The sequence below is a fragment of the Schistocerca nitens genome, chromosome 2, assembly GCF_023898315.1.
Source record: "Schistocerca nitens isolate TAMUIC-IGC-003100 chromosome 2, iqSchNite1.1, whole genome shotgun sequence".
Classification (NCBI taxonomy): Eukaryota; Metazoa; Arthropoda; class Insecta; order Orthoptera; family Acrididae; genus Schistocerca; species Schistocerca nitens.
The window spans coordinates 804,870,295-804,890,430 of NC_064615.1; the positions used below are offsets into that span (position 1 = coordinate 804,870,295).

General features: G+C 43.7%; 1 protein-coding gene across 3 annotated transcripts in view; it reads right to left on the reverse strand.

Moving 5' to 3' along the window:
- Nucleotides 1-1,098: 1,098 nt before the first annotated feature.
- Nucleotides 1,099-20,136, reverse strand: part of LOC126234644 (uncharacterized) — a 74,400-nt gene continuing 55,362 nt past the window's right edge. For all 3 annotated transcript variants that reach the window (XR_007544757.1, XM_049943375.1, XM_049943376.1), the window contains one exon: nucleotides 1,099-1,584. Coding sequence is in view for 2 of the 3 variants with exons in the window: in XM_049943375.1 (XP_049799332.1) it covers nucleotides 1,484-1,584 (101 nt within the window). In the remaining variant the exon portion in view is untranslated. The remainder of the gene's footprint in view (nucleotides 1,585-20,136) is intronic.

The window sequence follows — 20,136 nt, forward strand, 5'->3', positions numbered from 1 at the left end:
CAGGGCCAGGGTCATATTTATTTAGAATGTCTGTTTGACACCCTGGGCTTTAGAAGACAGTTTAGAAGTTTTGTCCATTTGCGTTCTAAGTGGTACACTCACTGTGCAGATACAAAGGTCAGATGTACGACAATGTGAATGTCCATTCCTGCACATTTCCTGCTCCACATGTCTAAGCAGTCTGGATGCACGTTTTAAACAATGTAGGAGATAAGCAGCATTCCCGTTTTATCTTTTTGTAATTTTAAAACGCTGTGAAGAAATTTTGTTCCTCACGTTGATTTCACACTCTGTAAACTTGCGAAGGCTGTATATACTTCTAACATATGTCTTTTTCAAGTTCGCTTCCCCTTAGGATTTCAGTTTCTTTAGCGGCACTGTGTCATACGTGTTCTCGAGATCTATGAACACTAAAATGGCTACTCAGATTCCTTTCCACCTTCTTTGCCATTAGTTGTCTTAAAGTAAAAATGTCATTAAAGGATCTTCCCTTCTGGAATCCTGTTGTCTCTTCAACGTCCTTAACGTCCCCTCTATCCTGTCTTTTAGGACTCGCCCATGCAACCTTCAAACCTACCTCACTTTTCCATGTAATCTCCATTCAGTCCAAAGCATTTTTCGTAGCGTTGCACTGGCTTCTTCAATTCCACTGCATAGAAGTTCTCAGCCTGAGAACTGCACAAATTTACTACTGCGTTTTTGAGTTCTACTTCAACTTCAAATCGTTGTCCAACACGCCATTGCTTCATAGATCGCGCACGCTACTTCCCATTCTCAGGTCACCTCGACGAAAATGATGAAATTCGCCAAATCCTGAAATAGTGGACCCTGTACTAGATGGGATGCATACAAAACAAAAGGAAGTTCTGTTTCAAGGTAAACTGAACTTTGACTACTGTAGATTTCTTTGTTCACAGAAGTATATTGTTTTATAACAGGCAAGTCAAACTTCATTAGTTTCTATACATTCTCGTTTACTGTAATTCTGTACATTTTGCTTTCTACACACAATTAGAATACGATAAAAAATAATGAAGTGCTAGTGACGAGAACCTTAAAAAGAAAGAAAAAAACGAAGATTTGAAGCTTTGACTGAAATAAAACTAAAGTTTCCTCAACCATTTTTTTATTTCGACAGAGCATTAGTCACTTTTATGTAATAAACTTACAAGGCAAAATAAAATAAACGCAACCGTAAACAGCAAAGCTGGAACGGTAAGCTGACAGTAATTTACTACGAGCAATGCATAGTAATGTACAGTGTGGTACATAAGAACAAAAATTATTACAGAATTGCAAGGAAATAAAAAATGTATATATTAAAAATACCCTAGTGAACATTGCTTGATTCTTCATTTGTCACTGTATGCTAATCGCCCCTTTCTTCTCTTGCAGAAGTCACTACTTCTCTTTGTGTCCCAAAACTAGCAAATCGAATTTTCCAAAATATGCTTACTTTAATTTCTCTTCCAGAATTGAACATTTATCTCCTTTTCTTGTTCGTTTCATCCGATTGTGTCCGCTTGGTCGCTGAGTTCTCGCTTGTCTCTCTCTGTGACTTGTAAATTCTGTAGCCGAGGAACACTGAAACAAAACAATGCGCGTTTTGTTATCCTCCAGTTAAAGATCATCATATCAGAACAGTCATAAAAAGAGAAACTGTATAGCTATTGAGTGTGTATGACAGGGATCTGGGTTCAAATCCCGATTCAGGATACAATATTAACTTGTCGATTGTATCCATTACAGCATTTGCTTTGTGTAGAGCAAGAGAATTCAGAATTAGCAACTACAGCTTGCTGCAAAATTGAACTGTGGTCAGTATCACACAGAAGTTGGAAGACAGCTTTGGGGTATTGAAAATCGTGTGTTTAGAGTAGGTACTTAGACAGTTTATATCTGATTTGAAGACAGGCAGTGAAACTCTGCTGTGATGCGTTTTAAGTGTTCAACGATGACAATTAATTTTTTTTTTCATTCGAGTGACAGGATGTGAAATGGGAACATATCTTCACAGTATATAATTGAAGAACTATTTGTCGCTGTGGTGTAAGATCAAGATGCTTAAGAGCCAGTGATCAGAAAAGAAAAATTATAGCGAGTGTTTTTTTAGCACGATTTATATGAAAAGCAGCCGTTTCAACAACAGGAACTGGTATATTGGCTCACTCTAGAAGCTTAAGCCATTTACGAGGGCGTCCTGTAAAGTGATGCCTCCGAATTCATTATGTGAAAACTCTTACAACTTTTCCAATGAAACAAACGTTATTAACATTCTACATCTTTATTTTTCTCGTCTACATATTTATTTCTCAACAAAGTTATCTTAGAGATGAACACATTTCTCCCAATGAGAGACCAATTTGTTTATACCGGCACTGTAGAATGTTTTACTTTGTTGATGGAGTTACAGCTTCACATCTGCCTGCAGCGCTTCATCACTATCAAAGTGAAGTCATCGAAGGTACTCCTTACGTTTCGGAAACAGATGAAAGTCGGATTGGGCCAAGTCGCGACTATATGGAGGATGGTCGATGTCAGTGAACCCAAGGCGACGGACTGTTGCAGATGTCGTAGCGCTCGTGCGTGATCCGGCATTGGCATTCTGAAGGAGAAGGTGCTCCATGTGTAAACGAATTCTTCTAATTCGAGACTCGATTAAAGTATGCAATTTCTCACATACCGATACAGTTAAGTTACACGCCGCCATTTTACACGCTGCAATCCGGAGCCCTCTAGCCGCAGAGGTCTGCATATGGTTCAAATGGCTCTGAGCACTATGGGACTTAACATCTATGGTCATCAGTCCCCTAGAACTTAGAACTACTTAAACCTAACTAACCTAAGGACAGCACACAACACCCAGTCATCACGAGGCAGAGAAAATCCCTGACCCCGCCGGAAATCGAACCTGGGAACTCGGGCGCGGGAAGCGAGAACGCTACCGCACGACCACGAGCTGCGGACGGGCTGCATATACGAGGGCTATCCACAAAGTACATTACGTTTTCGTTTGTGTCCGTTAGGGGCGGGGCTAGCGCGGTCATCTTGGTGTCATGGCATTCCGCCGCTCAGTCGGCATCCTGCCGTGCTAGTGAGAGGTTCGTGCTGTACTCCGTTGAGTTACTGTGACAGTTTGAAATGTCAGCGTTAATTGAAAATGCCGCGAAGTGTGAGGTGCGCGCTGTACTAAGGTTTCCGACTGCAAAAAACTGTACACCGATAGAAATCTATCGGCAGCTTTGTGAAGTGTATGGGGACAACATAATCACTGAAGGTGGAGTGCGTCAATGGGTCACAAAATTTAAAAATGGCCGAACTAACGTTCACGACGAAGAGCGAAGTGGAAGACCCAGCATAGTGACTGCCGAATTTGTCGAAAAAGTCGATGCCGCGGTCCGTGAAAACCGTAATTTCACAATAACGAAACTTTCTATGAGTTTTCCACAAATTTCACGAAGTTTGTTGCACGAAATCATTACCGAAAAGCTTGGTTACCACAAGTTTTGTGCAATATGGATACCAAAAATCTTGACAGAGATTCACAAAAATCAGCGAATGGCTGCAGCGTTAACGTTTTTGGACGCTTACGAGAAAGATGGCGACTCATTACTCGATCGCATCGTTACTGGTGGCGAAACATGGGTTAAGCATGTGAACTCGACAAAATTGCAGTCAATGCAGTGGGGGCACACAAATTCCCCCCAAAAACCCAAGAAATGCATGCAGACAATGTCGGCAAGGAAGGTGATGGCAACTGTCTTTTGGGACAGAAAAGGTGTGATTTTTGTGGATTTCCTGGAAAGAGGCACTACAATAAACTCTCAAAGGTATTGCCAAACTCTGCACAACCTCAGAAGATCAATACAAAACAAGCGCAGGGGAAAGTTGGGCTCAAAGATCTTGCTGATTCACGACAACGCCCGGGCCCACACGGCAAATTCCACTCATGAAGTTCTCGAATCTTTTAAGTGGGAGTTGTTTCCTCATCCGCCGTACAGTCCCGACCTGGCACCGAGCGACTTCCACTTATTCCCAGCAATGAAGAAGTGGTTGGCTATGCAACGTTTTGATGACGACGCACAGCTTCAAGAAGAGGTAACCACGTGGTTGAAGGCGCAGGCGGCCGAATTTTACGACGAAGGAATTTCCAAGCTCGTCCATCGCTACGATAAGTGCCTTAATTTAAATGGCAACTATGTAGAAAAGTAGTATTTAAGTGTGGCTTTCATCTGTATATAATAAAAAAAATTTCCAATACTTTATTTATTTTTAATTCCAAAATGCAATGACTTTGTGGATAGTCCTCGTATGTAGACAAGAAGAATAAAGATGTAGAATGTTAATAAGTTTTCAGTTAAAAAACTTTGAGTTTTCAAATAAAACATTTGGAAGAATTACTTTTTACCAAGCCCTTATAAATGGAAAATACACACATCAAAAAAAGTTTAGCCTCACCTCGGTTCCGAGAGTTCCGGAACCTGTACAGAAAATTAGAATAGAGATCAACATAAACATCATTTCCGCCCTTTTAATTGCACATGAAAACCATTCATTGCATTTTATACCACCATACAACGAGACCTTCAGAGGCGGTGTCCACAATTTCATCAAGGCACTGTTGGTCCAGATAGTCCCACTTTTGAATGGCGGTTTGGTGTAGATCCCTCAGAGTGGTTGGTGGGTCACATCGTCCATAAACAGCCCTTTTAAATCTATCCCAGGCATGTTCGATATAGTTCATGTCTGGAGAACACGCTGGCCACGTGTCTAAGGCGTTCAGCCTGAAAGGGTTGCCTCCAAACACGTCTCCGACGATTGTTTGGTTGAAGGCATATGTGGCACTCATCGGTAAAAGAACGTGATGGCAATCCTGAGCTGTCCATTCGGCGTGTTGTTGGGCCTATCTATACCGCACTGCATGGTGTCGTGGTTGCAAAGATGGACCTCACCATGGATGTCGGGAGTGAAGTTGCGCATCATGCAGCCTATTGCGCACAGTTTGAGTCGTAACACGATGTCCTGTGGCTGCACGAAAAGCATTATCCAACATGGTTTCGTTGCTGTCAGGGTTCCTCTGAGCCATAATCCGTAGGTAGTGGTCATCCACTGCAGCAGTAGCCATTGGGCGGCCTGAGCGAGGCATGTCACCAACAGTTCCTGTCTCTCTGTATCTCCTTCATGTCCAGACAACATCGCTTTGGTTCAGTCCATGACGCCTGGACACTTCCCTTATTGAGACCCCTTCCTGGGAACGCGATCGAACCGCGTCTAGGCATGGTTGAACTACAGACAGCACGAACCGTGTACCTACTTCCCAGTGGAATGACTGGAACTGATGGGCTGTCGGACCGCCTCCGTCTAATAGGCGCTGCTCATGCATGCTTGTTTACATCTTTGGGCGGGTTTAGTGACATCGCTGAACAGTCAAAGGGACTGTCTCTGCGATACAGTAGCCACAGTCAACATCTATCTTCAGGAGTTCTGGGAACTTGGCTGATGCAAAACTTTCTTTGATGTGTGTACATTACACAAAACTGAAGTCGATCCGAATTCACCATGATAATGTGTCACCCGCTCTAAGACACCAGTTTGATGATATGCAAATTGAATTGTTCTGTGATTGCCTGTCTATAGGACATATTATAATTAATAGTGAAAACGGAAACAGGTGAAAGTATACGGGTGTAGAAAGAGAGATGTTTCAGTAAATATGTGTGGTTACGAGCCGCCACTGTCTGCAGTATGAAATTACGTCTTAGTTAGTATGTTGTAATCGAAATGCAAACTTTTCGATTAAGTCTCCACCTAAATGGGATCAAATTTAACCCATGATCCATGGTTGGGAATGCGGTACATAGATAATGGTACTGATGTAGGACCACATCTAACATGCCAGGTCTAACATGGACAGGTGGAGCAGCGACTGTACCTCGGCCCATACCTCAGTTCTCTGGATTTTTCCATCTGGAGTCATCTCGGAACTCTAAAGCACTCCCGTTGATGGGACTGCAGAACTGCAGAAGCATACTATACAGTCTTGTCAAACTTTATGTAATGAGCCAGCGGTAACTTACCGCAGAGGTGGGTAGAATAATGCACACGAGGACGACAAATTGAACACTACCTTTAAAAAGGAAAGAGTGTAGAGTACAGGCTATCCGGACCAGAGGTGTGCAAAAACATTTGTTTGTATTTCAGTACCTATTAAGGTTCATAACTTTATTTGTCCAACATTGTACCCAGGAGCTGAAATATTTTTATGCAACAAACAATCCTGTTGGCAGAACATCCGCAACTGAGCATTATAGCAGAGGTTGAAAATACCGCTCCAGTTGTAAATTACTTTATTTTCACACGACCGGTTTCGGACTGTTATAAGCCCATCCTCAGCCCAGCTACGACACCTGAGGATGGGCTTATAACAGTCCGAAACCGGTCGTGTGAAAATAAAGTACTTTACTACTGAAGCGGATTTTCAACCTCTGATATTTTTATGCAAGTTGGTACAGTTCAATGAGGCTACCGTTCGTATCTCGACAGATATCGAAACGATACTCCACTTCTCACCACATGTTCATATGATAGGTGTTCTGGCCTCTACTGCGGCTTAGATCCGTTGTCTCAAATCTACCAGATCTCGAACCTTTGTTCTGTGAACTATGTACTTCATAAACCCCTGTATACTGAGATCCAGTGGAGTCAGATCGGGAGACCGTGGGGGCCAGACAACGCTCAGCAAACGTCTAATGAGAAATGTGGTAACATCCCCGTGGGCTTCAAGCGAATACTTTGCATTCCACGTTTCACAGTCTCTTCATTTGATTGAGTTTTAGGATGTTTTCCAGCATTTGAAATGAGACTTCACGTTTCTCGAAGAGTTATATCGCGGCCATAAATGGATTTACGTGCGGGAGGATCCACATTCCATTCCCTTCTTGGACGCCACTGAACACGTATTACAGATTTTAACACTGCTAGTTATATCACCCACTGCACCTTTAGTTGTGGCGTTCACATGTCGACTCTCAGGAGAGAGTCTGCCTGCTGCACAGTAAACATGTGTGCGCATTCGCGCACATGCGCTATACGACTCAGCGCTGTTCATAAAGTGGTGAGGATCGCATCTTTGGAAGTGTCTCTATCGATAGCGTATTTAACCAACAACATAAAAATGTCGAGTTCTTTCGTTATAAGCATTTGTTTATGTATAAGTATGGCCCGGACATCCTGTATATTGTGACATGTAACGTACTGAAGTAGTATTCTGTTCCTTGCTAAGGTACAAGGACAAGACAAGGATCTGAGCACTATGGGACTTAACTCCTGAGATCATCAGTCCCCTAGAACTTAGAACTACTTAAACCTAACTAACCTAAGGACATCACACACATCCATGCCCGAGGCAGGATTCGAACCTGCGACCGTAGCGGTCGCGCGGTTCCAGACTGTAGCGTCTAGAACCGCTCGGCCACTCCGGCCGGCTTGCTAAGGTACAGTACATCATGGTTGAAATCCGAGCCCAATTAGATGGGGAAGTTTGCATTTCAAATAGACTTATACTAACCACGACGATATTTCATATCGAAAATTGTGGCGGCTCGTAATCAAGTATTCACAACTATCTCACAAATGACTAATTTGCAGACTCACCTTTACTCTAACGTTTTCGCTTCTTTTAACGTTTAAAGTCTTCCGTGTCAGTTTTCACTATTACACTACTGGCCATTAAAATTGCTACACCAAGAAGATGACGTGCTACAGACGCGAAATTTAACCGACAGGAAGAAGATGTTGCGATATGCAAATGATTAGCTTTTCAGAGCATTCACACAAGGTTGGCGCCTGTGGCGACACCTACAACGAGCTGACATGAGGAAAGTTTCCAACCGATTTCTCATACACAAACAGCAGTTGACCGGCGTTGCCTGGTGAAACGTTGTTGTGATGCCTCTGTAAGCAGGAGAAATGCGTACCATCACGTTTCCGACTTTGATAAAGGTCGGATTGTAGCCTATCGCGATTGCGGTTTATCGTATCGCGACATTGCTGCTCGCGTTGGTCGATATCCAACGACTGTTAGCAGAATATGCAATCGGTGGGTTCAGGAGGGTAATACGGAACGCCGTGCTGGATCCCAACGGCCTCGTATCACTAACAGTCGAGATGACAGGCATCACATCCGCATGGCTGTAACGGATCGTGCAGCCACGTCTCGATCCCTGAGTCAACAGATGGGGACGTTTGCAAAACAACAACCATCTGCACGAACAGTTCGACGACGTTTGCAGGAGGAAAGACTATCAGCTCGGAGACCGCGGCTGCGGTTACTCTTGACGCTGCACCACAGACAGGAGCGCCTGCAATGGTGTACCCAACGACGAACATGGGTGCAAGAATGGCAAAACATCATTTTTTCGGATGAATCCAGGTTCTGTTTACAGCCTCATGATGGTTGCATCCGTATTTGGTGACATCGCAGTGAACGCACATCGGAAACGTGTATTCGTCATTTCCGTACTGGCGTATCACTCGGCGTGATGGTATGGGGTACCACTGGTTACACGTCTCGGTCACCTCTTGTTCGCATTGACGGCACTTTGAACAGTGGACGTTACATTTCAGATGTGTTACGACCCGTGGCTCTACCCTTCATTCGATCCATGCGAAACCCTACATTTCAGCAGGATAATGCACGACCGCATGTTGCAGGTCCTGTATGGGCCTTTCTGAATACAGAAAATGTTCGACTGCTGCCCTGGCCAGCACATTCTCCAGATCTCTCACCAATTGGTAACGTCTGGTCAATGGTGGCCGAGAAACTGGCTCGTCACAATACTTTTGATGAACTGTGGTATCGTGTTGAAGCTGCATGGGCAGCTGTATCTGTACACGCCATCCAAGCTCTGTTCGACTCAATGACCAGGCGTATCAAGGCCGTTATTACGGCCAGATGTGGTTGTTCTGGGTACTGATTTCTCAGGATCTATGCACCCAAATTGCGTGAAAATGTAATCACATGTCAGTTCTAGTATAATATATTTGTCCAATGAATACGCGTTTATCATCTGCATTTCTTCTTGGTGTAGCAATTTTAATGGCCAGTAGTGTAATTATGAATCAAAGTGCGTACTACTGCCTGGATGTGGCACTCCATTCTTCAGTATGCTTATCGAGGACAACGGTTTATGCAATGTCGAGCGCCACGTTTGTCTCGCCAACGACCAAAGCGTCATTCTTGGCGCCGGCGTCACGAGACGGCGGACCGCACGTGCACTTGATCGCCATGAGCACCCTTGGGGCTGAGGTGGAGCAATGACGAATGGGTGGGAGTGCCGGCGCAAGGGTGAGACGCCGGTAGTAGTCAGCATGGGGAGGGGTGCTGTGTGGGCACAAAGAACCTAGTAGAGTGGTTCGTTTCCTTTCTCGGGCCAGAGGACGATTCGAGTTTACTAGGAGAAAAAGGGCTTCTGCATTTTAAGAGCAACGCTACCTACTTGCTTTAGTATCCGACGGCGGCATCTCGGTGGCTGAGTGATCCAGTATAGTGCGCAGTGCAGAGTACAAGCGGTGCATTGAGAATGTTCTTATGAAGTAATATACGTGGCAATCAAAAATTTTCGTTTCAGCGCGCTGCTGCAGCATATAAGCAATGTAGCGCGACTCCGATGCAAGTATGAGTACCAACATATAGGGAGGCTATTAGTGTTGCGGTCCCGTCTTTATGGCGTGTTTGCCGTGAATAAGGCTCTAAGCACTATAGGACTTAATATCTGAGGTCATCAGTGCCCTAGACCTAGAACTACTTAAACCTAACCAACCTAAGGACATCACACACATCCATGCCAAGGCAGGATTCGAACCTGCGACCGTGGCAGCAGCGCGGTTCCAGACTGAAGCGCCTAGAACCGCTCGGCTACAGCGGCCGGCCGTTAATAAAGAAATCTAAACCAACTGTGACCTTAGAAAACTTTAATAAATTTTGTTACATGTCAGATCATAACAAGAGAAGTGAATTAGGTATCATAAGCAAAACGGCCCGCGTGCGTGAAAGAGGCAAGCTGGACAGAATATTGGTGGCAGATAAAGTTTCTGAAAGCAGCTAGGTACATTTACTTAATCGAGGCTGGTCAAACACGTCAGCAAGTAATACACTTGGCATCTCGCCGCCTGCGCTAACAGTCGAGTTCAACAGAACAGGAAACTTTCCAACGTATATTGTGGGAGGATCCCAGTACGATTTACAAAGACAAACATTAAGGCAGTGAATAACAGGTAAAAGTTACTGCTTGGTACTTGTCTCTTGTAAGGTATTCAAAGTAGCCTGTGGGTACTAGTGAAGTAATTCAGTGTTGCTGGTTGTGTAGTTAGGCCAAGCGGTCGGTAATTAGCTGACTGAGTGAAAGTCAGTCACTCGCCTCTAATAGAAACCCTGCCCAGTAAATATTGAAAGCATCTGATAAGGTGTTTTGGTCCAACACCTCACTATGTAAATATGTTTGTCAGCACAATAAACTGATTAAAGAAGGAGTAATAACTTGCTGCTTCAGCAAACCATTCCTGCCAACTCCTCGGGAGTTACCGATCGTCTATAACCTAACTCTCTCGACTCAGAGATTTTCTCCCTCCCATCTCCGCTATAAAGATCGATAACAAAGCAAACTAAACCCACAATGTCTTTAACGTCCAGATTACGCCATGGAGGGGTAGGCAACCCGTGCCGGGACACAACCAACTATGGCGACGTTGTCACTGATGCGTCCAAACAGGACCAACAGGCCGTTATTTCTTACTTAGCTGCCGAACGACAAACACCAGTAGACGTTCACTGGAGAATGACGAATGTCTATGAGGTAGCATGTCTGTCGAAAACCACCATTGTGGCATGGTGCGCCAAGTTCCTTGCTGATCGCAATTCGACACAAGAAGCCAGTCGATTTGAGAGGACGGCAGAATTTATACCAACTCATGTGCGGACACTCAAGCACCCGTCCTGTATTCCTGATCTCTCCCCATGCAATTTCCACTCCTTCAGTCCTTTAAAAATGTCTTGAAGGGTAGCCAGTTCCCACTGGACGAAGATGTGCTGCAGACAGCTATGGACTCCTTCACACAGCAGGGCACAGTGTTTCACCAAGCATGTATCTGAAACCTGGTGCGTTGATAGGATGATTTCCTGGGCTCACAGTGATTTTGTCTGATTGGCATACTGATATGGCCTTTGAATGGAAACTTTTTGACTGCCCCTTATCTTGAACACACAAAATTCGTGGTTATAGTACGATGAGTTAAGGCCTGTGTATGGTGGTACGGTGGCCGTGCGAATGTATTCTCTAAAGACAAAACACATTTTGGTTTGTTAATGCACCGTGAGCATGGCTGATTTATATGTTACGCTGCAAGTGTGACTGAGTTTGTTTAAGCCACTTGTGCAATGAAACGTTTTGTGTGTTGTATTATCTGAGGCGGATTTATTTTTCACTGTGAGAGTGATTTATTTATATATTTCATTGTACAGAAGACTGTATTCAGATATATGCATCGTTTCCTGTAGACCGCTGATGGTAGCTTCTCGTAGTGACGAGCTGGTGATGGGAGTAGTCATAGACGAGTGCTCAGCTGTATGCATGCGGGTGATCTTAATTAAATCTCAAAGTTGTCTTACGGTCCTATGGTTAATTGCAGGAGCTATATTTATTGTCTTTCTGTTTGAGGCCAAGATCTTTGTATTGCCGGCCGGTGTGGCCGTGCGGTTCTAAGCGCGTCAGTTTGGAACCGCGTGACCGCTACGGTCGTAGGTTCGAATCCTGCCTCGGGCATGGATGTGTGTGATGTCCTTAGGTTAGTTAGGTTTAAGTATTTCTAAGTTCTAGGGGACTGATGACCTCAGTAGTTAAGTCCCATAGTGCTCAGAGCCATTTGAACCATTTTTTTATCTTTGTATTGTCATTATTATTGTTCGTCTCCCATCCTGTGTGCAGGAGCAAAGTTGATTTTAATTCTGGATCACTGAATTAGATTTCATTGCGTTGAAGGTATTTTAAGAGTTGTTCTCTTGTTTGAGCCCTTTCAAAAACCATATTGGGCTGTAAATTGAGTTGTGTCTGTTATTGTTCTGTTGCAAAGACGATTTTATGATTAATAAATTAGTTGTTAAATTGAACCCACACCTGCACAACCCCAGCCCGAACCCCCAAACCCCACCTAAATCCTATGCTACAGGTTTGATGACTTAGACGGGTTGACACTGGGGGGTTTCTTCTTAAGAGCATTAGGACAGATTCACGCAAAAAGCGCCCAAGAGAACATACCTACAGTGTTACACTTGCAGTGATGAGTGCTTCGTCAGAATTTGCAGAACCCACATAGCTTTCTACATCTACATCTACATGGATATTCGGCAAATCACATTTAAGTGCCTGGCAGCGGGTTCATCGAACCGCCTTTACAATTCTCTATTATTCCAATATCGTATAGCGCGCGGAAAGAATGAACACCTATATCTTTCCGTACGAGCTTTGATTTCCCTTATTTTATAGTGTTGATCGTTTCTCCCTATGTAGGTCGGTGTCAACAAAATATTTTCGCATTCGGAGGAGAAAGCTGGTGATTGGAATTATGTGAGAAGATTCCGTCGCAACGAAAAACGCCTTTCTTATAATGATGTCCAGCCCAAATCCTGTATCATTCCTGTGACACTCTCTCCCATATTTCTCGACAATACAAAACGTGCTGTCTTTCTTTGAACTTTTTCGATGTACTCCGTCAGTCCTACCTGGTAAGAATCCCACACCGCGCAGCAGTATTCTAAAAGCGGACGGACAAGCGTAGTGTAGGCTGTCTCCTTAGTAGATCTGTTTACATTCTCTAAATGTCCTGCCAATAAAACGCAGTCTTTGGTTAGCCTTGCCCACAACGTTTTCTGTGTGTTTCTTCCAAATTAAGTTGTTCATAATTGTAATACCTGGGTATTTAGTTGAATTTGCGGCTCTTAGATTCGACTGATTTATCGTGTAACCGAAGTTTAACAAATTCCTTTTAGCACTCATGTGGATGACCTCATACTTTTCGTTATTTATGGTCAACTGCCAATTTTCGCACCATTCAATTATCTTTTCTAAATCGTTTTGCAATTTGTTTTGATCTTCTGATGACTTTATTAATCGATAAACGACAGCGTCATCTCCAAACAACCTAAGACGGCTGCTTAGATTGTCTCCCAAATCGTTTATATAGATAAGGAACAGCAAACGCCTACAGCACTACCTTGGGGAACACCAGAAATCACTTCTGTTTTACTCGATGACTTTCCGTCAGTTACTACGAACTGTGACCTCTCTGACAGGAAGTCACAAATCCAGTCACATAACTGAGACGATATTCCACAATTCACTACAATCCGCTTGTGTGGTACAGTGTCAAAAGCTATCCAGAAATACGGAATCGATCTGAAATCCCTTGTCAAAAGCACTCAATATTTCACGCGAATAAAGAGCTAGTTGTGTTTCACAAGAACGATGTTTTATAAACCCATGTCGACTGTGTGTCAATAGACAGTTTTCTTCGAGGTACTTCATAAAGTTTGAACACAATATATGTTCCAAAATCCTGCTACATATCGGCGTTAATGATATGGGCCTGTAATTTAGTGGATTACTCCTACTACCTTTCTTGAGCATTGGTGTGACCTGTGCAACTTTCCAGTCTTTGGGTATGGTTCTTTCGTCGAACGAACGGTTGTGTATGATTGTTAAGTATGGAGCTAATGCATCAGCGTACTTCGAAAGGAACCTAATTGGTATACAGTCTGGACCAGAAGCTCTGTCTGTTGTCTGTCTGTCTCTCTCTCTCTCTCTCTGTCTCTGTCTCTCGTCTCTCTGTCTCCCCCTTCACTTTCACAATCACAACCCAGTATTTTACGTCATAAAAAATGAAACAGCCAATCAGTACCGACACCAGAGCCGCCATATACTAGTTCGATCTTTGGAGCCTTGTGCATCATCTTTGTTCTTGTAGTATCTGTGTGCCACACTTGGCACTAAAATCGCGCAAGTTCGGTCTCTGACCCCTGCTCCACAATATCGTTCTTGTGTTTCGTTATACATACCCTAGAGCCGCCAGTTTGCTCTGCTGGAATACGAACTGGAAGATATCGAAGTCAAAAAACTTATTCTGGAGTATTTGACCAGAACATTTGCTACAAAGTAAGAATATAAACTGTTTCTTTTACGAATAAGTCATTGCAGACGTACAAACAATCTTTACAAATTACTTTCTATTCAGTATACAGAAAGAAGGGGTTACGACTGGAAATACAAGATATCGGAATTTACTGTAAGTACTCACTGACAGAAGCAAACCGAGCAGCCACCTTGTTGATCTAAGCGTTAACGAAGCCAAAATGTTGTATGAGTGCATTTCGTAGTTACACTTTATCATACGAAAATATGCAATTAAGCGATACACATCGTTACAGATCTCTCCAAAACATGCGGTCTTTAGTAAGTTTGTTGTGCTAAAGTGTCGGGAAGTGTGACCTTGGCAGGTAAAAATGCTGTAAATCTTAGTTTTTGGCATTATTGAGTGGTTGGTTATGAAAAGAAAAAGAGATACAATCTGCAAACTTTTTAAAAATACCTGGCGTGATAGTTTCGATGCTAAATGTCGCAGCCTTCCTCAGGAAGGCAACCACAAACTGTGCCTTTTCAATCTTAAAGCTATGTCGCAACTTTCACGAAGAGCAGTAAACATCCAGCCAATCAATAACGTCAGTTAATTTTTTCTAGTGGAAATCGTGATGCATTATCTCCTTTCTCTCCCTAAAATTCAGCTCGTTTTGCTTGGAATTTAATGACTTAACAGCTCAAAACTGTGCAGTATAACAGGTGAAAACTCGTTTCACATTTTACAAATATGTTCAAATAAAGCAAAACAAAAGTAAGTGATCGTGGAGATGGGTGCAACTTCAAACCTTTTTTCTCGCAAAACCTTAAAATAGGAAAAAAGGTGCCATATGATTAAGATACAAACAGAAAAGTCTAGCAAAGAGCAAGGCTCCCATCGTCACATACATTGCGCCCTGATCATCTGATTACTCTGGACGTGTGTTGTACTGGTCTGTGCGGCTGGTTCCGGCAGAGATTCGAGTCCTCCCTCGGGCATGGGTGTGTGTGTTTGTCCTTAGGATAATTTAGGTTAAGTAGTGTGTAAGCTGAGGGACTGATGACCTTAGCAGTTAAGTCCCATAAGATTTCATACACATTTGAACATTTTTTTGTTGTACGGGTGTTTGACATATGTATCTGTGTCCGAAGTTGCGTGGATTCCAATAGTGGGGTGTCAGGCTCCGATCGCCACAAATGCGGCACCCTGATGAGTTGTACAGTTGTACAGGATGTTTCATGTACAATCCGTGAGCTGCATCCGGCATTGTGTGGGTTCTAGTACCAGGGAGGCGCACTCCGATCATTACATACGCTGTGCAATAATCATCATACTTTGGCAGTCTGACAGAGCAGTTTTAGCTGAATTACGACGTGTTAGGAGCCAGCATGAAAAGAAGTCTAAAAAAAATCTTTGGCTCATTTAACATTTCAGTGTAAGTATTAAATGATGCTGATAAAAGATTACTTATTATATAATTCGATCTAAGCTGCATGCAGGTTTACTATAAAGCAACGTAAACTGGCATTATCAGCGAAGACAGTAAAAACTTCATACTCGATTACAAGAGTGAGCACGGTAGCATGGGGTTGGGTACCTGCATAAGGCTCAAAAGCTAGATGACAACCCTTCACCAGAATGAAATTTTCACTCTGCAGCGGAGTGTACGCTGATTTTGAAACTTCCTGGCAGATTAAAATTGTGTGCCGGACCGAGACTCGAACTCGCGACCTTTGCCCGTGAGGAGGGTTCGTGAGTCATGCTTGGGTAGCTCAGTTGGTTTGGTCCCGGCGGAGGTTCGAGTTCTCCGTCGGGCGTGGGTGTGTTTGTTTATCCTTAGGATAATTTAGGTTAAGTAGTGTGTAAGCTTAGGGACTGATGACCTTAGCAGTTAAGTCCCATAAGATTTCACACACATTTGAACATTCAAGTCGCCGAAGTGGTGTCAAATCGAAAGACTCCCACCAGGCGAACGGTCTACCCGACGGGAGGCCCTAGCCACACGGCATTTCCATTTACTGACACGATAATGCATAGGCACGCAGTTCGATCAGGAATCGCTTGAGAGAAAAGTTGTCAAAAGCTATCAGGAAATCTAAAAATAAGGAATCAATGGGACATCGTCTGTCGATAGCACTCATTACTTCCTGTGAATAAAGAGCTAGTTGTGTTTCACAGGTACGAAACTTTCTGATTGAGTGTTCATTATTTGTTTGTAAATAGTTTTTTTTCGCCGAGGTAATTCATAAAGTTGGTAGAACACTTGTCCGCGAAAGGCAAAGGCCCGAGTTCGAGTCTCGGTCCGGCATACAATTTTAATCTGCCAGGAAGCTTCAACCCTTCGCCAGTATATACAGTCTAAATTCATTGGGCTCACAGAACGAACTGTGAGAACAAAACTGGTGGACGACGGGGCGGAGATCAAACTACCACAGTAACATGTTCGAGAGTCAGAGAACGAACTAGCAGAGCAATCTGGCTGCTTTTGTTTATGTAGAACAAACTACGAGAACAAAATGGCGGAGCAGTGATTAGACATCGAACTTTCCCGATTTTAGCGCCAAGTGGAGTACAGAGAGCACACTAAAAGGACAAAGATGACAGAATAGGTGTCAGAGATGGTGGCTCTGTGGTACATACTGATCTGCAGCTTCATATTTTAGTGTGGTGAAATACTGGGTTGTGGTTGGAAGAACGAAGTTTGTGCCTGTGTGTACGTGTGTGGGAATTGCAAGGGAAGCACTGTGGTCACGGATTCTATCCTTCATAGAACTGCAAACTGAAAAGTGAGCAGATGGTTCACCACTACCTACCCCACTAGATAACAAGAAGCAACTAAAGGTTGCTTCACAAAGTTACACAGACCCTTAGCAGACCGCCTCGATGCAGTATGCACACATGCCTGGCGTGGGAGTATTTTGAACAAAGTGCGTTAACACTGTCTGCAGTACAGTCGAGTTACTAAAAATACTAAGGCAGGAAACATATGTACAGAATCAACGTAAGTTTTTGCACACTGTTCTACACCGGTAGAGCGAAATTGATTCTTAGTCATCCTGTAATGCAGCTATAGAGTACTCCTGGGAAAGTCAGCTTACACCCACCACGAACAATACTCCCTTTCCAGCTTAGAGACAGTCTGACAGTATACATCCCCAGCATTTCCTGTCAGTTCTCTTACGTGAGCAGACAAAGTAATTCCACTGAGCTCTTGTTTATGGCTCTGAGCACTATGGGACTTAACAGCTGAGGTCATCAGTCCCCTAGAACGTAGAACTACTTAAACCTAACTAACCTAAGGACATCACACACATCCATGCCCGAGGCAGGATTCGAACCTGCGACCGTAGCGGTCGCGCGGTTCCAGACTGAAGCACCTAGAACCGCTCGGCCACACCGGCCGGCTCTTGTTTATGCAATGGGGTTATTTTCAGTTTATTAAATGTGTACATATTTTCAATTGTTAAGAGAGCTAATATGTAAAAACGTTCTATGACTGAACCCTTAACTGTCTTCCAACATGCTGATACTATGTATTCGACAACGTCAATTTCATTGTCTCCACTGTCAATGGCTGGAATAGTTTTCACAGTTTGGGGAGTATCGAACACATAACCCCAGCCTCAGCTCTTCCAATGTCTGAAAAGGCCCAAAGGCTTAAAGTGCTTCCCTCTGCAGCAGAAATAGGTCACTGAGGTGTTATGGAACAGCCAGGCGCTTCATTACAGCAGATTACTGCTCTAGACTTTAACATGATCAGTCAGTCCCATTCCATCACACATATCCTCACCTACACTATGTGATCAAAAGTATCCGGACACCCCCAAAAACATACGTTTTTCATATTAGGTGCATTGTACTGCCACCTACTGCCAGGTACTCCATACCAGCGAACTCAGTAGTCATTAAACATCGTGAGAGAGCAGAATGGGATGGTCAGCAGAACACATGTGGTCAGGTGATTGGGTGGCACTTGTGTCATACGTCTGTACGCGAGATTTCCGCACTCCTAAACATTCCTAGGTCCACTGTTTCCGATGTGATAGTGAAGCACAAAAGCGTAGAGGCCGACCTCGTCTGTTGACTGATAGAGACGCCGACAGTGAAGAGGGTCGTAATGTGTAATAGTCAGACATCTATCCAGACAAACACACAGGAATTCCAAACTGCATCTGGATCCACTGCATGTTCTATGACAGTTAGGCGGGAAGTGAGAAAACTTCGATTTCATGGTCGAGCGGCCGCTCATAAGCCACACATCACGCCGGAAATGGCAAACGACGCCTCGCTTGGTATAAGGGGCGTAAACATTGAACAGTGGAAAAACGTTGTGTGGAGTGACGAATCACGGTACACAATGTGGCGATCCGATGGCAGGGAGTGGGTATGGCGAATGCCCGCTGAACGTCATCTGCCAGCGTATGTAGTGCCAACAGTGAAATTCGGAGGCGGTGGTGTTATGTTGTGGTTGTGTTTTTCATGGAGGGGTTTGCACCCCTTGTTGTATTGCGTGGCACTATCACAGCACAGGCCTACATTGATGTTATAAGCACCTTCTTGCTTCCCACTGTTGAAAAGCAATTCGGGGATGGCGATTGCATCTTTCAACATGATCGAGCACCTGTCCATAATGCACGGCCTGCGGCGGAATGGTTACACGACAATAACATCCCTGTAGTGGACTGGCCCGCACAGAGTCCTGACCTGAATCCTATAGAACACCTTTGGGATGTTTTGGAACACCGACTTCGTGCCAGGCCTCACCGACCGACATCGATACCACTCCTCGGTGCGCACTCCGTGAAGAATGGGTTGCCGTTCCCCAAGAAACCTTCCAGCACCTGACTGTATGCCTGCGAGAGTGGAAGCTGTCATCAACGCTAAGGGTGGGCCAACACCGTACTGAATTCCAGCATTACCGATGGAGGGCGCACGAACTTGTGAGTCATTTTCAGCCAGGTGTCCGGATACTTTTGATCACATAGTGTACGATGCAAGATACACAATAGACAGCAGCAAGGTGTCACATTTACCAAAACCAATCCTATTTCCCACCAACAGGTCACTGACATATCACGCTTCCAAATTATTCTTCACAGCCATTGTTTATAAAAACGTATTTTACATAAAAGCTCACTTAACAACTGCAAATAAGTACTCACTTAACAACTCCACATATAAATATGAGCTTAATGAAGTTATTTTGTCTGTTAACATAAGAGAATTGGACAGGAGGTGCTGGTTTACAGAAAACCAAAAAGCAAGCAGCGCTCATGGTGGGAGAAATTGTCTTTGCCGCTGCTATACGGGATGACTAAGTATCAATTTGACTAAGAATCAATGTGCTCAGAGATTTACGTATATTTAATAGCTCGTATCCGTATTCCAGGTAGCGTATAGAAAATAAACACTCCCACCCCCCTGGCATTTCTGCTCACTGCGTCACCAATGATTCATAAGGCGCGCAGTCCTATGAAAATGGCAATTCATGGCAATAATCTGGCAATCTACCTTCCGTCGCGTTTCACCCTCACATCTCTCCGCTCTGTTACGCTCCCAGAACACAATTTGTTCCTTAACACAGCTCTACTACACTTCGATGTGGTATACACATTTAATAATTGTTCTTAACCCACTTTATTTAACAATAAGCACTAATTTTATTCCGTTAAAATCTGTTTTTAAATAATCTGCGGTTTTTCAGTCGCCTACAACGCGGAAGTTATTAGTCCTAGAAAAAAAAGTGTAGAAATTTTTTTGTAGGAAATTTGATGTAATTTATTACTGGGAAACATCTTCACTAGAAGCTGCGGTTTTCGAATTCTTCGAGGAAGTCATAGAAAAGTGACCCTCCACATCCGCACATTTACACCCCACCAGAGAGGATTTTTAGTAGGTTGTTCATGACACTCCCTCCTACCATTGTACAAATATTTGTGGCTACACGATTTTTCCCCGAATTTTCCTTCGTTG